Below are 17,339 nucleotides of genomic sequence, written 5' to 3'. Positions count from 1 at the left end.
ACCGCTCTGCAGTGGAATGAGCTACCAGAGCTGAACTCAAGGGCCCGTTCCTGGCTCCACCCTGTCCCAGTGGAGGGCGAATCAGGGACAATGTGGCAAGAAGCAAAGAAGAGTGGGACGTCCCCTCTGCCTCAGCGGGAGGAGACACAGACCACCTCGCGCAGGAGAGTGGGACAAGGGAGGCCTCTGTTCCCCAAAGGGCAGGCCTGCCGCAGAGGCGGCCACAGGGGCGCGAAAGGGCAGCCCAGGCTGCAGGGGCAGAGGTTATGCAAAGGGAGAGGAGGCCGAGACTGGCGCTATCCAGAGGACCTCAGTTAGAGGGTCCCAGGCAGGGGCGGGGGAGGGGGGAGCTGGAGGAGTCTGGAATGCTCTAATGTGACAGATGGCCCCCAGCTCAGCCAACGCCTGAAGGAGGGGAGGCACAAAAGCAGAAATTCAAAGGGCTGGTTGCCGGTGGTGGTGGTGGTGGGGGTTAATGGTGCATCATGGGTCTATAACCTTGGCCTTCAGAGCTACGTGCTTCCATGTTTTAGCGGGAGGGTGGGCAGACTGCAGCTGGTGGGCAAGGGCGTGGTCTGGAAACCTGTAGATCTCTCTCACTGTCTGCCCTGCTTTCAATCAGTTACATGATATTTTTTGGTGCCAAAGTGTCTAGGTTCAGGCACCAAATGATGACAGCCCGGGAAGGGTGCAGCCACAAAAGGGGAAACTAATTGCTTCTGTGGAACTCTGAACATCTGAAAGGATAAAAATGACTCAGGTACTTCCCTGGTGGCGCAGTGGTTAAGAATCCACCTGCCAATGCAGGGGACACGGGTTCGAGCTCTGGTCTGGGAAGATCCCACATGCCTCCGAGCAACTAAGCCAGTGCACCACAACTACTGAGCCTGTGCTCTAGAGCCCGCAAGCCACAACTACTGAGCCCATGTGCCACAACTACTGAAGCCCTCACGCCTAGAGCCCGTGCTCCGCGACAAGAGAAGCCACCGCAATGAGAAGCCCGCGCACCTCAACGAAGAGTAGCCCCCGCTCACCGCAACTAGAGAAAGCCCATGTGCAGCAACGAAGACCCAACGTAGCCAAAAATAAGTAAATAAACTAAAAAAAAAACAAAACAAATAAAAATAACTTAAGCGTATCCCTTACATGTCAGGACCAAGGTACAGACTCAAGGCTCTCACTCCAGCCCAGTCCAAACTTAGGGGCTCCGCTGATGCCCTAGGAGCTGAGGAGGGCTGCGGATAGGGGCAGAGCTTCAGGACTCCAACCCAAAGAGCTTCCCTGATTTGATGCAGATGTTCCTGGAACCCACCCAAGCAAACTGGGGCTCTCAGGAAGAAGCTGGAGGCAAGCTGTCCTCGTAAATCCAGAGAACCCACCTCCCAGACTGTTCCAGGATCCTAAGTCTGTGAAGTCAGCCTGGACTTGGCCCTGGTGACATGGATCTGAGGCCAGATAAGGTGCTGGGGAGCCTGTTGGCTCAGCTTTTTACTAATGCAGGAGCCAGAGCCAAAGATGGCCTGATGTCTCCGTGTCCCAGTGATGCAACATCCCCACTAGCACCTCTCCCACACACTGGGCTGGGGCGGTGCGGGACTGAGAGCTGAATACTATGTAGGCTCTCGAGCTTGGGTACCCAGCATGCAAGCTGCCGCCCTGCACCCGAGGTACTGACCAGACTGACGGAAGAGCCCATCCACGCTGAGGTCCCACAGGAGACCAAAGGCTCCCAAAGAAGTTTCTGGAGGCCATGTCAGAAGCTAGGAGAAGAAGAAAAAAACAGGTTAGCTGGGTCATTCCTATGGAGTAATAGCAGGAACCTTTATTACGCCATATTAAATAAGCCCCATTTAATCCTCACAAATCCACACAGTAGAAGGATATTGTCATTATTGCTACTTTACAGATGAGGAAACAAAGCTCAGAGAGGTCAAGCAACTTCCCCAGGGTCACAGAGCAACGAAGCAGAAAAGCCAGGATTCAATCCCAGGTCTATGTGACTTGAAATCTCCTACTCTGTCCACCTCCCTGTGTGGGAGTCTTGGTCCTTCTGCCCCTCACTCCCTGTGGTCACAGCCACGCCCCTCCAGGGCAGGAACCAGTGTAGGGAAGAGAAAGAGCTCAGAAGCACTGACTACTGTCAGCTGTACAAGATAAAGTGCGGCCCCTCTTCGAGACCCTCACATCACTTCCAGGTCAGTGCCTTAACTCCGAACATCTGAGCCTTGGGAGACCACTGGCTCTGGGAGGTCCTTGGTACTGAGTGGGGATCCTCAACAAGCTGGTGGGGGGAGGGTGGGCAGGGCACCCACCTGACTCAAACTCACTGGGATTCTTATTCAAACACTCCTTGAGTCTGCGGCCACAGCTGGGGATTTGGAATGTGAACAGAGTGTGACATGGAGACGTGCACCCTCCCCACCAGCGCCATCCAGTCTGGGCACACACAGGCGAGGCCAGGCCACACCGTGCAGCACACCATCCTCCCTCTGGAGAGTGCTGAGAAAAAGCCCACTGCAGTGGGCGCTCGGTTCAGGACCGAGGCTCCCACCCCCACGGGCTGGGCATTGCTGCTGGCTGATTGACCTCGGACAGAGGGAGTCCCTCACCCAAGGTCACACCCCCCTCTCCAAGTGCAGCCTTCGTCTGATAACTAGCCGCTGCTGGGGTCCAAAGGCCAGGACCCCTTGCCTCAAATGGGACAACTCTAAAGGGTAATCCCAGTTCCAGAGCCCCCCAGGACTGGCCGTGGCCTGTCATGCATTTGCTTTGCTACTCAGCTTCTCCTTCTGCCCCGGCCCTGCTGCCCTCCCTCCCTCACAGGGGCGGCTTCCTGCTTCCCAAGGATCTGATCTAAGACACGAGAACCCTGCCTCCCTCTTCCTTTCCTAACTTTTTCATAGTTGAACACGTGATCGTTCCCCAAAAAGAATATAAATTCACTGACAGCATAAGCTTCCTGCTTTTGTCCACCCTCCCCAGCAAGGCTCACCTGGGAAGCATACACTAGGGCTCCAGTGACGAGCTCACATAATTCATGAGCACTAAGGCTGAAGCCTACTCACCCAGCGCCCACTGTTCACCCCACTGAAGCCCCTGGCTTCAGGGAGGGTGGCTGGCAGCAGGAACTAGTCCCCGTGGGGACACAGGATGGCCTTTCCAAAGAGACAGTTGAAGGAGCAGGGTTGAAGCGGTCTGCCCAACTCCCCCACCCCCTAGCTCTCAGAATCAACCCCGGGTATGCATGTGGGACCCCAGCAGCCCTGTGAGCCTGCTCCCCTAGCTGCCTTTCACTGGGGGTGGTCACTGAACCCCTTAGGCCAATCAGACTCTCTTTCCTGGGAATTTACTTAACCATGGAGCCTGGGGTACAGAGAGAAGCTGAAAGCCTGTCCTAGGATCCCGACCCTTGTCCAACCTGGTTCCAGCTCGTCCTGAGGCCCAGCTGTATCCCTGCCCTTGGATCCCACGAACTGCCCCTGTACCTTCATTGGGGCGCCACCCGCCCCAGCAGCTTCAGGCAGCCCCCGTGGATTTGTGCCTCTCACTAACAGCGTGCGGTTCTGAAGTATGCGGAGCCCCACGGCCACGTTCTACGCATCTACCTGGGACGCCATTTCCAGGACCTTTCTGTCCCTAGAGCTCAGCATGTAGCCTGTCCTGAACCAAGGTCTGCAAAGGAACCAATGCTACTGTTGCCATGGAAAATAAGTTCCAAGTGACAAGAAAACCAAAACCTCGGAAGTGAAACATCAGAGCCCATCCTAAAGCCTGTAGTGTGATCACGTGAGTGGCAGACAGCAGCTGCCCTGGTCCTCCTTCCTCTCCAGAGACAAAGGTGTTGGGCAGGGTCTCCCCCAGAAGAGGCCCCCAAGGCCAAGCGCACCCCTTTCACTGATCTGACTTTAGCTGTGGGCAGGGAGAGGAGCTGCTCTGTTTCTCCTTGCTGAAAATGGAGAACCTGACCTCCGTGCTAACTTCATTTCTTCCAGATGATGCCCAGACCCTGGGCAGAACCTCGGGGGGCTATAAGGACAAGGCAGCTCACAGGATTTCCTCACTCAGCCTTCGTGTGGGACTACCGACCCCAGTTTACAGAGTGGAAACTGAGGCACGGAGCTGCTGTTAAATAACTCCCCAAGTCACACAGTAGTATGTGGAGGAGCAGGGCTCAGTCCTCTGCTCTTGGGCACCCCCCAGGTGACAGAGGTCGGGGGAGAGACAAGGCTGGGCTCACTCACGCCTCCACGCCGTGTCAGGGTCACACAAGGACTCTCTGTGGGCGACATCTCAGACTGGCTCTTTGTGCCTCCGATGCCCGACTTTGCGTCTGTCGCGCACTGAGCAAGGAGAAAGAAGCCTGCACTGACTGTGGACAGAGAATAATGGCCGCTCTGTTCCCTGTGTGGCCTGGGCCCGGGGGAGGGGCAGGGCAGGGCGGATGGGAAGGAGCCCAGAGGGAAGGAGAGCCAGAGGGCTCCTTCTGGAAGGCAGCCAGTCTGCCGAGGCTGAGGAGTTCCGAGAACAATCCACCCCGCATGGTGGCTCTAATTTACGGCTGGGGTCCAGGCTCCAACTGGCAGGAATGGGACCAGCTGGAACTTGGGACCTGCCGGTCCCCGGGCAAGGGAAGGTCCTGGGTGGGGGCCAAGGCTGCATCCCGGTGCCCTGCATTCAGATCCCAGCAGCTGGTTCCCGGGCTTTCCCTGCTGGCTTCTCACTGTCTTTCTCAGCGCAAAGGTTCTGAGCCCCGGGCAGAATGCATGTGCCCCTGGCAGCAACCAGAACGGAAGGGAGGGGAAGACAGAGCAGCTGTTCTAGGCTTTTCCAGCCGACCTACAACTCCACAGCGGGAGGCAAACACCCGAGCACCCCAGCTCAAAATTCACCAGGGCCCTCACACCTGCAAGGCTGCTGCAGGGCTGCGCTCCCGCTGCCCATGGGATGAGGGCCGGGACCTGTGACTTGGAGATGAGCCTGGACACAATGCGAGCAGGTGTGAGCACCTGCTGAGTGGCCCTGCCGGAATCACACAGGGCCTCTGCGGGCAAAGCAACACCCTGTGAGGCACACGCTCTGGGGGGACCGGAGTGAGACAACAGGCCGGTCCCTGCACCTCCCTCCTCCAGCCTCAGCTGGGACAAACCCAGCCGCACCCAAGGCCAGAAGAAGAGGGTGGGTGCCCAGCCCCTCCTGCCAGCGGCCCTGCCCAGGCTGTTGTGCCGGCACGCTCCCGCCACCTGGCGGCAGGCCGCGGTCCTCACCTGGAACAGCCACCGGAGCAGGGGCACGGGGCGGAGGCCCGAGGGCAGGTAGAGGCTGCTCAGGAGGCCGCTGCGCAGGAAGGAGAGCTGCTGGGCCGGCGGGGAGCTGTGGGAGCAAAGGGACAGAGGGGCGAGGTCAGAGAGGGAGCCTTCTCAACACGCCTGTCTCGGCGAGGCTGGGTTCGGGGGGATGGTTCAGATTTCCGCTTCACCGGGATGCTAGAAGCGCGTCAGTCACTGCTCTGGACAAGACTGCTGGTGGAGCCCTGGTGCAAGCACCCGCTGGAAGGTAAAACACCCCGTGGCACCATCAGAATCATCTGCTGTCCACGAACACATGTCACAGTAGGGTTTTTTGTTTGGTTGGTTGGTTTTGGTTTTTCTTTGGCCACGCCGTGCGGCACGCGGGATCTTAGTTCCCCGACCAGGGACCGAACCCGGGCCACGGCAGTGAAAGTACTAAGTCCCAACCACTGGACTGCCAGGGAACTCCCTTCACAGTGTTTAAAACACACGACTGAGGAATACAGTTTGTCCTTCCCATTTGACGGGGATGGGAGGAAACTGAGGTATTTACCAGGGTTGTGAAAAGGACCTGCGTTGCAATAAGGAGAGGGCCTGGGAGTCGCACCTTTTAGCTGAGGGCTCCGGGCTGCAGCGGGCGGACAGAATTACCCATGGGGCCCATGTGGAGCCAGCATCCGGGGTCTGGTTTCACAGAGCGTGTCTGCCCCGTCTTGTGTTTTTCCGAAACAAAGGGGACACCTGAGAAGATGGGAAAGTAACAGAAAGGGGCCCAAGACGGGGAAGTTTTGGGAAAGAAATAACAACCAAGGGTGCCACGTGGGATTCTCTGGAAACCACATGAGCAGCGAGGGTCCCAGGGCCAAGGGGGAAGGGCGCTCAGACTCTCCATACTCCTGGGGCCCCAACCTGCGATTCCATTCCTGACTGGATCCGGTGGGGCCTTTCCCTCCCGCCAGGAGCTGCTGGCGTGGAGAGGAGCCCTGCTTTGAGTACACTGTTGCCCCGATAGATCACCTGGACCCACGGGATCCCAGGTCCCTGTACAACGAGGAGTTGATATATTTTGTGCGGTTTTAGGGCCTCTGGTGGAAGGTGCTTCGTTTCAGAGGGGCTGGCTGGACTGCATCACCCTCTTGTACTCCTGGGCATCCCATGGAGGCTGGGTGTGGGGTAGGATTCTCCTACTCCGTCCGTGTTTGGTGAATGCCTCTTTGCTCTCTTTCTAGATAACGCCCTAAAGGCAATTAATAAAGATTCCAGAAAATGAAAAAGTAACTTCGTGTTTTTTCTTCTCTTTTAATGGCCAAATCCAGGCAAAGAACATTTCAGACAGCATTTAAAGTCATGACTCTAGAGAGAAATTTCCTCGGTCAGCCCAACCTCCTCCTCTCCTTTTTAAAAAGGACATCATATTTTAATCTGCCAGGAACAGAATGCTCCAAAACAAAGATTCTCCTCGGAGCCAAGCTGCTGTCTGCTTGAGTATATCCAGGCAATTTACAAATTGTATATGTCTTTTTTTTTCAAATCATTTAGGTTCAGAGGAGAAAGCAGCTTTGTTCCTGTGCTTGTGAAGCTGGCCGTTCTAAAACAGTCCTTTATTTGCACATACAAACACGTGTGCACCCCAGGGCTGCTGGCACACACCACTCTGATCCCCGTGCTCAGTCACACGGATACTTTCGTGGACTGACCCCCGCGATGCATGCGTGGTTCAAGCACAGCACCCCGAACACAGACAATACCCAAGCACACCGTGTCTGGAGGGCCTCACAAATTGGCAGGACCTGGCCAGGGGCCATGTGGTAAGGAGGCTGGCGCTCCAGGGACTCTAGGAGACTCTGGCTCTGGCATTCTGCTCGGGGGGCACCCGCCAGCTTCTCAGTAGGGGAATTGATTGTACAAGCCCCTGTAGGCTCAGATAAACACATTTCTGACTGCTGCTCAGAGGGAGAGATACCCCTTGGGTGACAATGTCTCCCTTCTGCTACACCACTCTGCACTGCAGTTTCTGCCAGAGAAATGATCAGTCTGCCTCGGAGTTCACTGCCGCTGAGCTAGGCTTCGTCTGTTAGACCAGGAGCTGGAGATACGCCGAAAGGGCACGGTCCGGCTGTGCCTCGAAGCGAATGGCTTTCAAGGAATTCTGTGCCGACAGCTAGATGAGATGCAAGCAATCTCCTCCGTGCGTGCTCGGTGTGAGGGCAGGCAGTGCTGCCTTGCCTCGGCTGCACCACGAGTCCCGTCACCACTCAGTGGCAGGACAGGCCGGCGGTAGAAGTGACCTCCTGCTTGGGGGAAGGGTGGGGATGGGCCTGGCGCGCAGACACTGCCCTGATCTGAGGCACGAGGAGAGTCTGCACAGCAGCACGTGGGGAGGCCTGGAGGAGAAGGGAAGCGCGTGGCAGGTGTGTGCGCTGCAAACTCAAACACCGCAGGTTACGGAATCAACTGCTGTCAGATGTGCACAAATCCACGGCGTGTCCACAAGCCAAGAATGCCATCCCCAGGTCCAGGTGGGTGCCTGTGCTTGTGGCAAAGCCAAGGCCAAGGTCAGAAGTTATCCTGAGAATGTCAGAATGTCTCGGAGCAAGAAGGGGAGGAGCGGAGCCTCCTGCTGGGCAGCAGATGCCAGGCAGGCCCAGCTGAGCGCGAAGCCCCAGCTGCCAACCCTGAGGATCCCGGAGGCGGGGCGGGGGTGCAGGAGGGAGGCCCCCACCTGGACAGGGAGCGGCCACAGTCAGAATGCACTAATGCCCAGCCACCGCGGCAAGGACACGGGGCCATGAGGACAGAAGGAAGGAAGGTTGCGGGAGGCGGGGGGATCAGCCCCAAAGGGGAATCACACAGAACAAAGGCCCCAGCCTGGGTCAGCAGGTCGGGCCCCTGGAGGAGCTCCGACCTTCTGCTTGGACTGTGGGTTCCTGATAAGGCCCACGTCAGGGCCCTTCCAGCCCCCATCTCTCGTCTATTTCACGGGCAGCCGTCCCAGAGGGCGAAGTCTCTAAATGCCTCGGGAATCCCAAGTGATGGCAGAGGGATAAACAGCGAGTGCCGTTATTTATACAGTATCAGTTTCCGCGCCTCTGCCAGGCTACTCAAATGTTAGCTTAAGTGAAATGCCGAGGAAAAGACCAGCAACAGACGGCGGTCCAGGCGCCCATCCCTGCTCCTCTTCGTTTTCCTTCCTTTGTTTAAACATCAGTGAGCGCCACGCTGGTAAGCAGCCCAGGGATCCCAGCAACAAGCCGGCTGGCCACTTCTGCTGGCTCTGGATTTTGGGGGCAGGCGCAGCCAGTTGGGCAGCTCAGCCCCGTCCACACTCTGTAACTGCTGGATTTATTTCACCCGGGCTTGCCCCTGGCAAAACAGGAGCTGGGGCCTGGGCCTCGGGGAGGTCCGGTGCACGTGCATCATTCACACCGTGAAGCTCCGACCCACCCCCTTCCCTGCCCACTGCAGCCAACGCGGAGGGAGGTCCCCGCCGGCGTATCAGGTACCCCGAGAACACACTGCAAACACCTCACGGGGAGAGCGGCCGGTGCACCCAGAGGACAGACATGGGTCCTGATGCTCCCGCACACACTGCGGGGGCCCAGGGTACTTCAGCGGGCAATCTCCACGCCCCCCCGCCCCCCCATGGCACTGGCTCCTGCCTTGGACCTGCCTGTGGGCGCAGGTCCTACAGCTTTTCCACTCGGGGCTGGCGGGGGGGATTAGAGGCGGAGGAAAAAGTTCAGCCCCTGGTACCAGCGTCTGTCATAGCATGTGACTTTGGTCCCAGGGAACCGACCTGAGGTCACATGTCCAGCCGGGTGACAAACGAGAGAGGATGGCCCGGGCCACCTCCAGTCCCACAGCTGTGGGTTCTGGGAGGAGGTTTCTTGCATGTAGACCTGTGTAGGTCCGAGTCGGGAGCACCAGGCCTGGCGCCCTCCCTCGCTCCGCAATCTGAGACAAACTGCTGGCTTAACCTGGGCCAAGATTTCCCACTTTGTGCAGTGGAAAGACAGACAATACCCCCTTCACCGAACAGCAAGAAGAAGCAAATCTACCTCAAGAAGTGATTTTTTAAAATCTCCTTCACTTTCCCCCCACACCTCTAATGATAAAAACGATACGTGTTTATCACAGAAAGTGTGGAAAATACAGAGGAGTCTAATGAGGAGAATAAAAGTCACCTGCAATCTCACGAAGTGTTCACTTTTTCTCGGGTGAGAAAACGAACCATACTGTTCTCTGAGAGATCAAGTAACATTTTCTTCTTCCTCCATCTTCCTGCTTCCGGCCGCGCACAACGGGACAATTACTGAACGGCTAGCAAGTAACCCTCACTCTTGTGTCTGGGCTTGAAGTCCTTGGCACAAACGGGAAATAAAGGATGACCCCCCCCCCCTCCCCAGGCTATAAAAGTCACCTGCAATCTCACGAAGTGTTCACTTTTTCTCGGGTGAGAAAACGAACCATACTGTTCTCTGAGAGATCAAGTAACATTTTCTTCTTCCTCCATCTTCCTGCTTCCGGCCGCGCACAACGGGACAATTACTGAACGGCTAGCAAGTAACCCTCACTCTTGTGTCTGGGCTTGAAGTCCTTGGCACAAACGGGAAATAAAGGAGCCCCCCCCCCCCTCCCCAGGCTAAAGGGTGACCTTCAGGAAGTGGCCCTTCCCCAGTGCATGGCAGGCGCCCCCTGACCTGGCCGCGGGCAGGGCGTGGGCATTCCTCCAGGAAGCCCCGCGAGCCAGGCCCTGCAGCCTCATCTCTGCTTTGCTTCGTGAGCAAACCTGAGGGCGCGGGGTCTGGATTCCCTGCTCCAGGGAAGCTGGCTGGCCACCTGGCCCCATCTGGCATGGCCGCTCGGATCCCAGGCCACCGCACCACGGGCCATCTCATCTGTCAAACACTTCCTGCCGGCCATCCAGCCTGGGACAGAAAACCTGCTGTTGGCACAAAGCCCGAGGAGAAGGAGCTCAGGAAGCCGCCTGCCTTCCCCCTCTTATCTCCTCCCCTGGCCAGCCGTGCTCTGTCCCCCTCCTTCCTCCAGCTCCACTATCTTACTTCTTTCTCTTCATTCCTTTTCCCCCCCTTATCATCACCTCTTTATCAGAAATACTTTCAATTTGGCAATGGGAACTTTTACCAATATGCATACACTCAGACCCAATCACCTCACGTCCTATCCAGGGATCTATTCCAGAACTGCAGACAAAATATTTCTGTATAAGGATACTCTCTACCACATTGTTTACAGTGGGGGGAAAAGTTGGAAACAACCTGCATGTTGAGAAAAATGAGGAAAATGGTTAAATATGTTGGGGCATCAATGCCACGGGATACAGTTTCACCATTAACATTTCTTTGTCTAACTGCAACATTTGGGCCTTGTTTGGATTCTGATTTCAACAACATATTAAAAAACACTTAAAAGACAATCAAGGAAATGTGAATGCTGACTGATATTAATGCTATTAAGAAATTCCTAAATTTTTTAGGTGTAATAATGTATTGAAGTTTTGTCTAAAGACAGAGTCTTTTAGAGACACAGACTGAGGTACTTACAGAATTAAATTGTACGTGTCTGGGATTTGCTTAAAAATAATCCCGAGGGGACAACGTTAGTGGGCGGGGGTAGAGATGAACCAAGATTGGTTTTGAGTTGGTAACTGATGTTGAGTGATGGGTACATGGAGGTACACTCTACTTTTATGTATGTTTGAAACTTCCCATGATAAAGAGTTTTAAAGGAAACACATCAAAACATTGTGATCTTTCTATTATAAAATAAGATGGACTAGCCGGAAAAGAGAACAAGATTCCTGCATTCAAGTGCTAATGTGGCCCCAACCTCCACGTGCCTTACAGGCTGGGGCAGGGGTTGGTGGGGGCTGGTGGCCTCTCCTCCATCCCCTCGGCCTGCCCCCTGGAAGGCCCCTGCGCTGTATCCTGTGCGCTTTCTCTCTCTCTTATTCTTAGACATGTGAACTCACAGTTGCAAGTGTTGCGTGGTATTGTGGCAAAGTTTTCAAAAATCCCCTAAAAAATCAACATAGTCAGGGGTTATGTGATAATGACCGTGAACACCTTCTAACGAGAGGAGGACCAGGGTGGCTGTCCTAACGTTATACAGAGTGTACCTGGGGCTGGGGACAAACTTTTCAGGGTCAGCATCACACACAGACCCAAGGAGGAGGAGGAAGTGACCATGACAGGCTCTGGAGAACTGCTGGATGGCCGGGAAAGTGGCTCCAGTGTTGATGGAGACATAACCCCAAAGGCACGTATGATGGGTGTGACCAGAGCCGTTCCATGAAACTGGGGCATGGGGGAGGAAGAGGCAACACAATTACAGAACAGATGCCTAATATCTGCTGTAATGTAAGAATTTTTAAAGTGTGTACATCTAAATTGGTAAATGAAATATTATAAGTTGATGTGTGCTATTTCATCTGTTTCCCTAAAAGCTGACATATCCAAATTGGCAAAACACAGCTTTGGATGGCCTCATTTGGGGTGGTCCTTGCCACTGGGTTCCCTGAGGGAGGGGCCTGGTAATGCCGCGCCGATGTTTACCTGAGGAACAGCTCTTCCAGGCGGCTCTGTGGCTTCAGGTGTGAACAGTCCAGGATGCAGGGCAGAGGGTGATGCCAGGGTAGAAACACAGTCTCGCCTGGATGTACTGCTGGGATGACCTGCAGTGACACGGAGAACCTCTCCGCCAGCTTCCTGGCAAAGCAAGAGGCAGGAGAGCCGGGCGTCAGCAGGCACACCTGGTCTGCAGCCTGGAGGGAGGCCAGGGGGGGACCAGATGGCTGCCCCCGCCCTGCAGCCCCCGCCTGGTTGGGACCAGCCCAGGGACACGGCGCCACCTGCTGACGGAGGGGGAGCCCGAGAGATGCAGACTGAGGAGCCCTTCCCCCTCCCACTCTCGGTCAGACCCCAACCCCTCCCTCAGGGCCTTGGTCCAGGAGCCAGAATCCTGGTCCCAAATCCTGCCCCACCCATGGGCTGCGTTCAAACTTTCACTGAGCGCCCACGACTGCGAGTGCCAGGCGCTGAAGGATGAGTCAGGCGTGGGTTGCCCTTGCACTGGACAGGAAAAGCTAACGGGATCACGGCAATGCCCTCCAGCAAGGGGACCAGCCTCAGAGCTGCCATACGGTGCCTCGAGGGGAGGACTCTCCCCTGCTTGGACTGCTTGGACTGCTTGGACTCTCCCTCTGAGCAGCGTCCTCAAGCTCCTGTGAGCAGAATGACTCTCCAGGGAGCCTGAGAAATGCAGACACCCAGGCCCACGTTGCCCTGAGAGTCTCATTTAGTGGATCAGAGATGGGCCGCACGGACAGCGAAGAAACAGGGAGAAAGAGAGGGGATACATTCCGACTCTGTGGGCGCGCATCTAAGGGAGGCGGCAAAGAAGGTTCCTGAGAATGAGGCAGATCTGCACCACGCAGGACGGAATGACCCCGAGCACCGCACGCAGTGGGTGAAAATAGCAAGTTGCAGAATAGGAGGTGCGTGTGCGTGCGCACGCGCGCAGGTCAACACACAGACATGCACACGCTCGTTCTTAGACACAGGCAACACCCCCCCACACATCTGATGTGCCCAACCAAGGTCTGGGGTCGTCCCTAGGGAACGGTATGGGGGAGGGGAAGGAAGAAGACACATTTCCCGTTTATTTTACGCAATTGTGTTCGGCTTGATTTTGCAGTAACATAACATACACTTAACAATAAAAATAACAAAATAAAATGAGCCACCCCCTCCTCTCACCAGAGGAAGGCCCATACCCAGGTTCTCAGCCAGGCCCTGAGGCACTGAACTCGGAGGGGACACTGCCAGGGACCCCCGTGAGGATCTGGGACCAAGTGGCCGGCACTGGAAGTGGAGGTGCAGAGCTGGTGGCCCACCAGGTGGCCAGAGGAAACCTGTCACGCTCTGGCCAAGTGACCTAAGGTAAGGAGGGTCATCCTAAGGATGAAATGGCACAATGAATGGGAATGACGTCGGAAAACTGGGGAGATTCTGATCCCGCAGCCTTTGGAAGTAGCCTTGGCAAACCACCACACAAATGGTGAAACAATTTTCTGTTCTGTTAATTTCTTTGCTCTTTGAGTTTCTGGCTATCTACAGTTCCCTATGTTGTTTTTATAATTTGAAGAAAGGTACAAATTATTAGAAGTTTGTAAGAACTAGGCTCATCTGTAAAAAGGTCTCAGCTCCTGTCCCCCAAACCATCGTTCAAAGGGACTTTTGTGATATTAAATATAATGTATGTGCATTATTAAGAACTCTGAGATGACTCTCTCGCATCTAATTGAGGATTTCCTGTGCAGCCCAGAACTGAGGATAAAGGATGATGCTGTGGTATAAATATCCTCCCCTCCCCTGCCCCAGCACACACATAAGGTCTTTTAACTTTAAGGAACAGAGAATATAGGGCACTGTCTATTCAAGACGCAAGCAATCCTTGGAGCGGGAGCAGATGATCTGCTCAGGATGATTGGGGGCCTTTCTATGATGCGTAATTGTGGTGGTCACGTAACTCCCGGTCACAGGCGGCCTGCCCGCCAGATGGTCGCCAGCCCCCAGCCTCGGCCTCACCACTTCCAGACCCACACCCCTGCTTGGCACCCCCCCATCCCACCCCTGGCCCCATTCAGGGATGGAAGAGGCTGCTGGCTTTGTACATCAGTGAGTAATTTTCTTTGAAGCAGAGAACTGAACTGTCCCATCAAAATGATCCCACATCAAAACAACCACCTCCGTGGCTGCTGTCAAAAAAGGCTTTCTCAAAGTACTACTTGAAAATGTCACGTGCCCAGAAAATTATCAGCAATTTCATAGCCTGGCACACCGTATGCCCAGATAGCTCCCTTTCTGTGGGGAATTTTCAAAACATCCCGGCCATGACTTCCAGAATCCTGGATGCACTCAGGAGAAAGGCAAACAGCGAGAAAGATTATTCTGGCTACAGAGATGTCTCAAAATGTTTACTTCCAAGGCTACCCATCCAGTGAGCGGGGAACCTGGAAAGCGAGTCCGTGGCCCCCGACACAGAAAACTGCAACACTCATGATGCCGCCAAGGCCTCTGGCCCAAACCCGCTGATTCCATTCAGGCCTCGTGCTCTGCAGGGAGCCATCGGGAGACCACGAGGCACCCTTTCCCTGCCCCTGGGCAGCGTGTGGAAACGGGGACCAGTTAGGAGACAGGCGTCCCCTAATCCGGGCCAGGGGCCAGCAACTGCACATAGGCTGTGGCCTCCTCTCGCCTGCCTGTTTCTGTAAACGAGGTCTCAGTGCAACACAAGCAGGCTCGCCGGTTACGGACGGCCGACATGGTTGACGGGTGCTTTCCCGCCACGGCAGCACAGCCACGTAGCCACTGACAGGCTGTATGGTCCTCAAAGTCTGAAATATTTACTATTCACAGGCTTTACAGAAAGTCTGCTGATCTCCGATCAAGTCCAAAGACAATTAGCAGAAAGACTTGAGAAAAAAAGCACACGGGCAGCCAAGGTGCTGCTTGGGATCCTCTCTGGGCATCAGTGACGGTGAGAACCATTTGGGGGTCCTGAGAGTGGGGGGCCCCAGGTGTCTGTGTGTCATCGCTCATGCCCCTTGGTGAGCGGATGCAGAATGCTGACTCAGCGTGAGCACCCAAACCAGACCATTACGGCTGGGACCTGAATAACGTCACCTGGACACATAGAATAAGCAAAGCCCGGACAGGCAGGCAATCCAGGGCGTGTGGACCAGCCTGGCCTCAGTCACATGGGGGCACGTGGGGCCTGAGGGAGGGAGGGGAGAAAGGAAAGGCAGACAGACAGACAGACAGACAGATCTGTCCCCGCTCCACTTTCCCCCTCGGCTGCTGCCCAGTCTCCTCTTTTGCCGTCTTCTCTCGTTCTCCTCTGAACCTATTCCAGGCAGGCTCGCCCCAGGCGCCCCCCAGGGCTGCTCCTGTCAACGTCACTGTGACCTCTACGCTGTGCCCACCCCTGCTCTTCTCTCTGTGCTGGCTCCCAGCTGATCGCATCTGGTTTTGCAGCTCTAAATGTCACCTATACATGGTGAATCCCAAGCTGGCCTCTCTAGACAAGGGGGTCCTTGTCTTGGTCTCACCCCGGGGGTCCCCCAAGTGAACTCTTGTGCCCGTGCCTGCCACCCCCCAGCGTGTGTCACTCAGCCCTCCTCCATTAAATAAAGACAACTCCAACCTTCTGGCTGCTCAGGCCAAAATCCCTGGGGTCCCTCTGATTCCTCTCTTTCTCCCAGAGCCTCCATCCAGCTCGTCAGCAAACCCCGTCCGTTCTACCCTGAAGACGTACCCACAGTTTGCCTCCTCCTCAGCACCCGGCCCTGACTTCTCCGGGATTACTACCACGGTGCCCTCCGCCCCCGCCTCCCCCTGCGCGCCCCCCGCCACCCCGAGTCTACCCCCACCCAGTTCAGATGAGCGGCAGCCAGCTTCCTGCAGCCTCCCTAACCTCCTCTCTTCACCCTGCTGCCGCCGCAAGGCCCTCCCAGGGCCGCCTCTCACCATCTTCAGGGCTCTGCTGAAAAGTCAGCCACTCACAGAGGTCTTCCCTGACCCCTCCTCCGAATCTTCCAGCCCTCCCGGCACTGCTGACGCCCCCTCCCCACTCTCTCCTTTCTCATGAGCACCTGTCACACAACTTCCTTCATTCACCGTGTGCACTGGTGGTCTCCCTGCCCTGACGGCGAGCAACACGGGGGGCAGAGACCTCTGTCTGGTTCTCTTCCTGCTGTATCCCCCGAGTCTGCACAGAGCCTAGCACAAAGTTGGCACGTAACAGATGTTTAATGGATGGGTGGACAGACGGACGGACAAATGGATGAATGGATAACAGGGTACCCTGAAGATGAATTCAACTGTGGTCCTCAGGTATCTCCGAGACTCCATGGTACAGATGACTCCAGCCCTCCCTCCAGCCAATGGGCCGGCAGACTCCGGCCCAGACGACAGCTCTGACAGAAGCCGCCTTCCTTCCCCACGCAGGGGAAGACGGAAAATGTCATGTGGCTGTATTTTCCCGTGTAAAGTCAATGTTCACTCAGACTGTAGTTTGAGACCTGGTTCCACACGTTTGGGCAGACAACGGGGGAAGAGCAGGCCGTATTTTATACCTCTGTGTCTTCAAAGGCCCACACTAGACCCTGACACACAGTAGGTGAATAAATCCTTCTCGAATCAATAAACAGATGTGGGATTAAGAGAAGGATGCAGCTTGAGAACTCATCAACAGCACACAAATCGCGGTTGAGACCGTCCAGAAGCAAGGGCAGGTGAGCACTTAAACCCTCTGCCTGGAGACGCGGGCGCGGGGACTTGGCCCTGAGTGGGCACACGCCTCCCCTCCCCCACACCTGTGCCCACTCCCCACACCTGTGCTCTGGTGTGAGCGGCACTTCATCAGGATCCAAGGAGCTGAGGTCAAGGCAGTCCTGCAGAAGCAGCTTCTCTCGCTCTTGCTCCAGGGCCTGTTGCCTGCCGGAAGGTGAGAGGCGAAAACAGGGTCAGTGCAGTGCCTGCTCATCCGGCCCCGTCACTGGGCCGCAGGGGCCTCCCTGGGCACAGCAAGGCCTAGGCATGCGGACCAGGGAGCCCGGAGCCCTGTCTCCCTGCACACAGCTCTCAGACTTAGATTGCTGGGGCGGGGCGGGGGGACTGCACTGCATCAGCTGTGCTGCCTGAAAGAAGACAATTTACGCTACACAACTTCAAACGTACCTTTATTTGTGTACTTTGTTCTGGCATCTGCTCGCTCTTTAACACACCAGGGACAGGGCCTAGCCCTTCTGCTCCTCCTGCATCCAGCCACATTGACAAGGAGCAGCCCTTGTGCCCATGGCTCCCCCGGGCCTGCCTCTCCAGCCCCAAGTGGCAGCCCCCCAGGGCCTGCTCCTTCCCTACTGCACCTGCCCTGCCCCGCCCCTGAGTCCGTTTTCTCCCTCCAGGCCTGAGCGCCTCACTTCCCTTTTCTTTTTTCTTTTTCTTTTCTTTCTTTTTTTTTTTTTTT

The 17,339-nt window shown here is 55.9% G+C and overlaps 1 protein-coding gene across 1 annotated transcript in view; it reads right to left on the bottom strand.

The window, feature by feature from the left end:
• Positions 1-17,339, bottom strand: part of FAM178B (family with sequence similarity 178 member B) — an 81,624-nt gene that overhangs the window by 60,033 nt on the left and 4,252 nt on the right. Inside the window, 4 exon segments of the mRNA XM_007472174.1 lie at positions 1,676-1,760; positions 5,265-5,370; positions 11,864-12,016; positions 16,706-16,807. Of these exon segments, the coding sequence (XP_007472236.1) occupies positions 1,676-1,760; positions 5,265-5,370; positions 11,864-12,016; positions 16,706-16,807 (446 nt within the window).

Source organism: Lipotes vexillifer, unplaced genomic scaffold (genome assembly GCF_000442215.2).
Source record: "Lipotes vexillifer unplaced genomic scaffold, Lipotes_vexillifer_v1.1 scaffold1139, whole genome shotgun sequence".
Taxonomy (NCBI): domain Eukaryota; kingdom Metazoa; phylum Chordata; class Mammalia; order Artiodactyla; family Lipotidae; genus Lipotes; species Lipotes vexillifer.
Note: the sequence above shows the minus strand (reverse complement) of the source record. Positions and strands in the feature narration are given on the sequence as shown.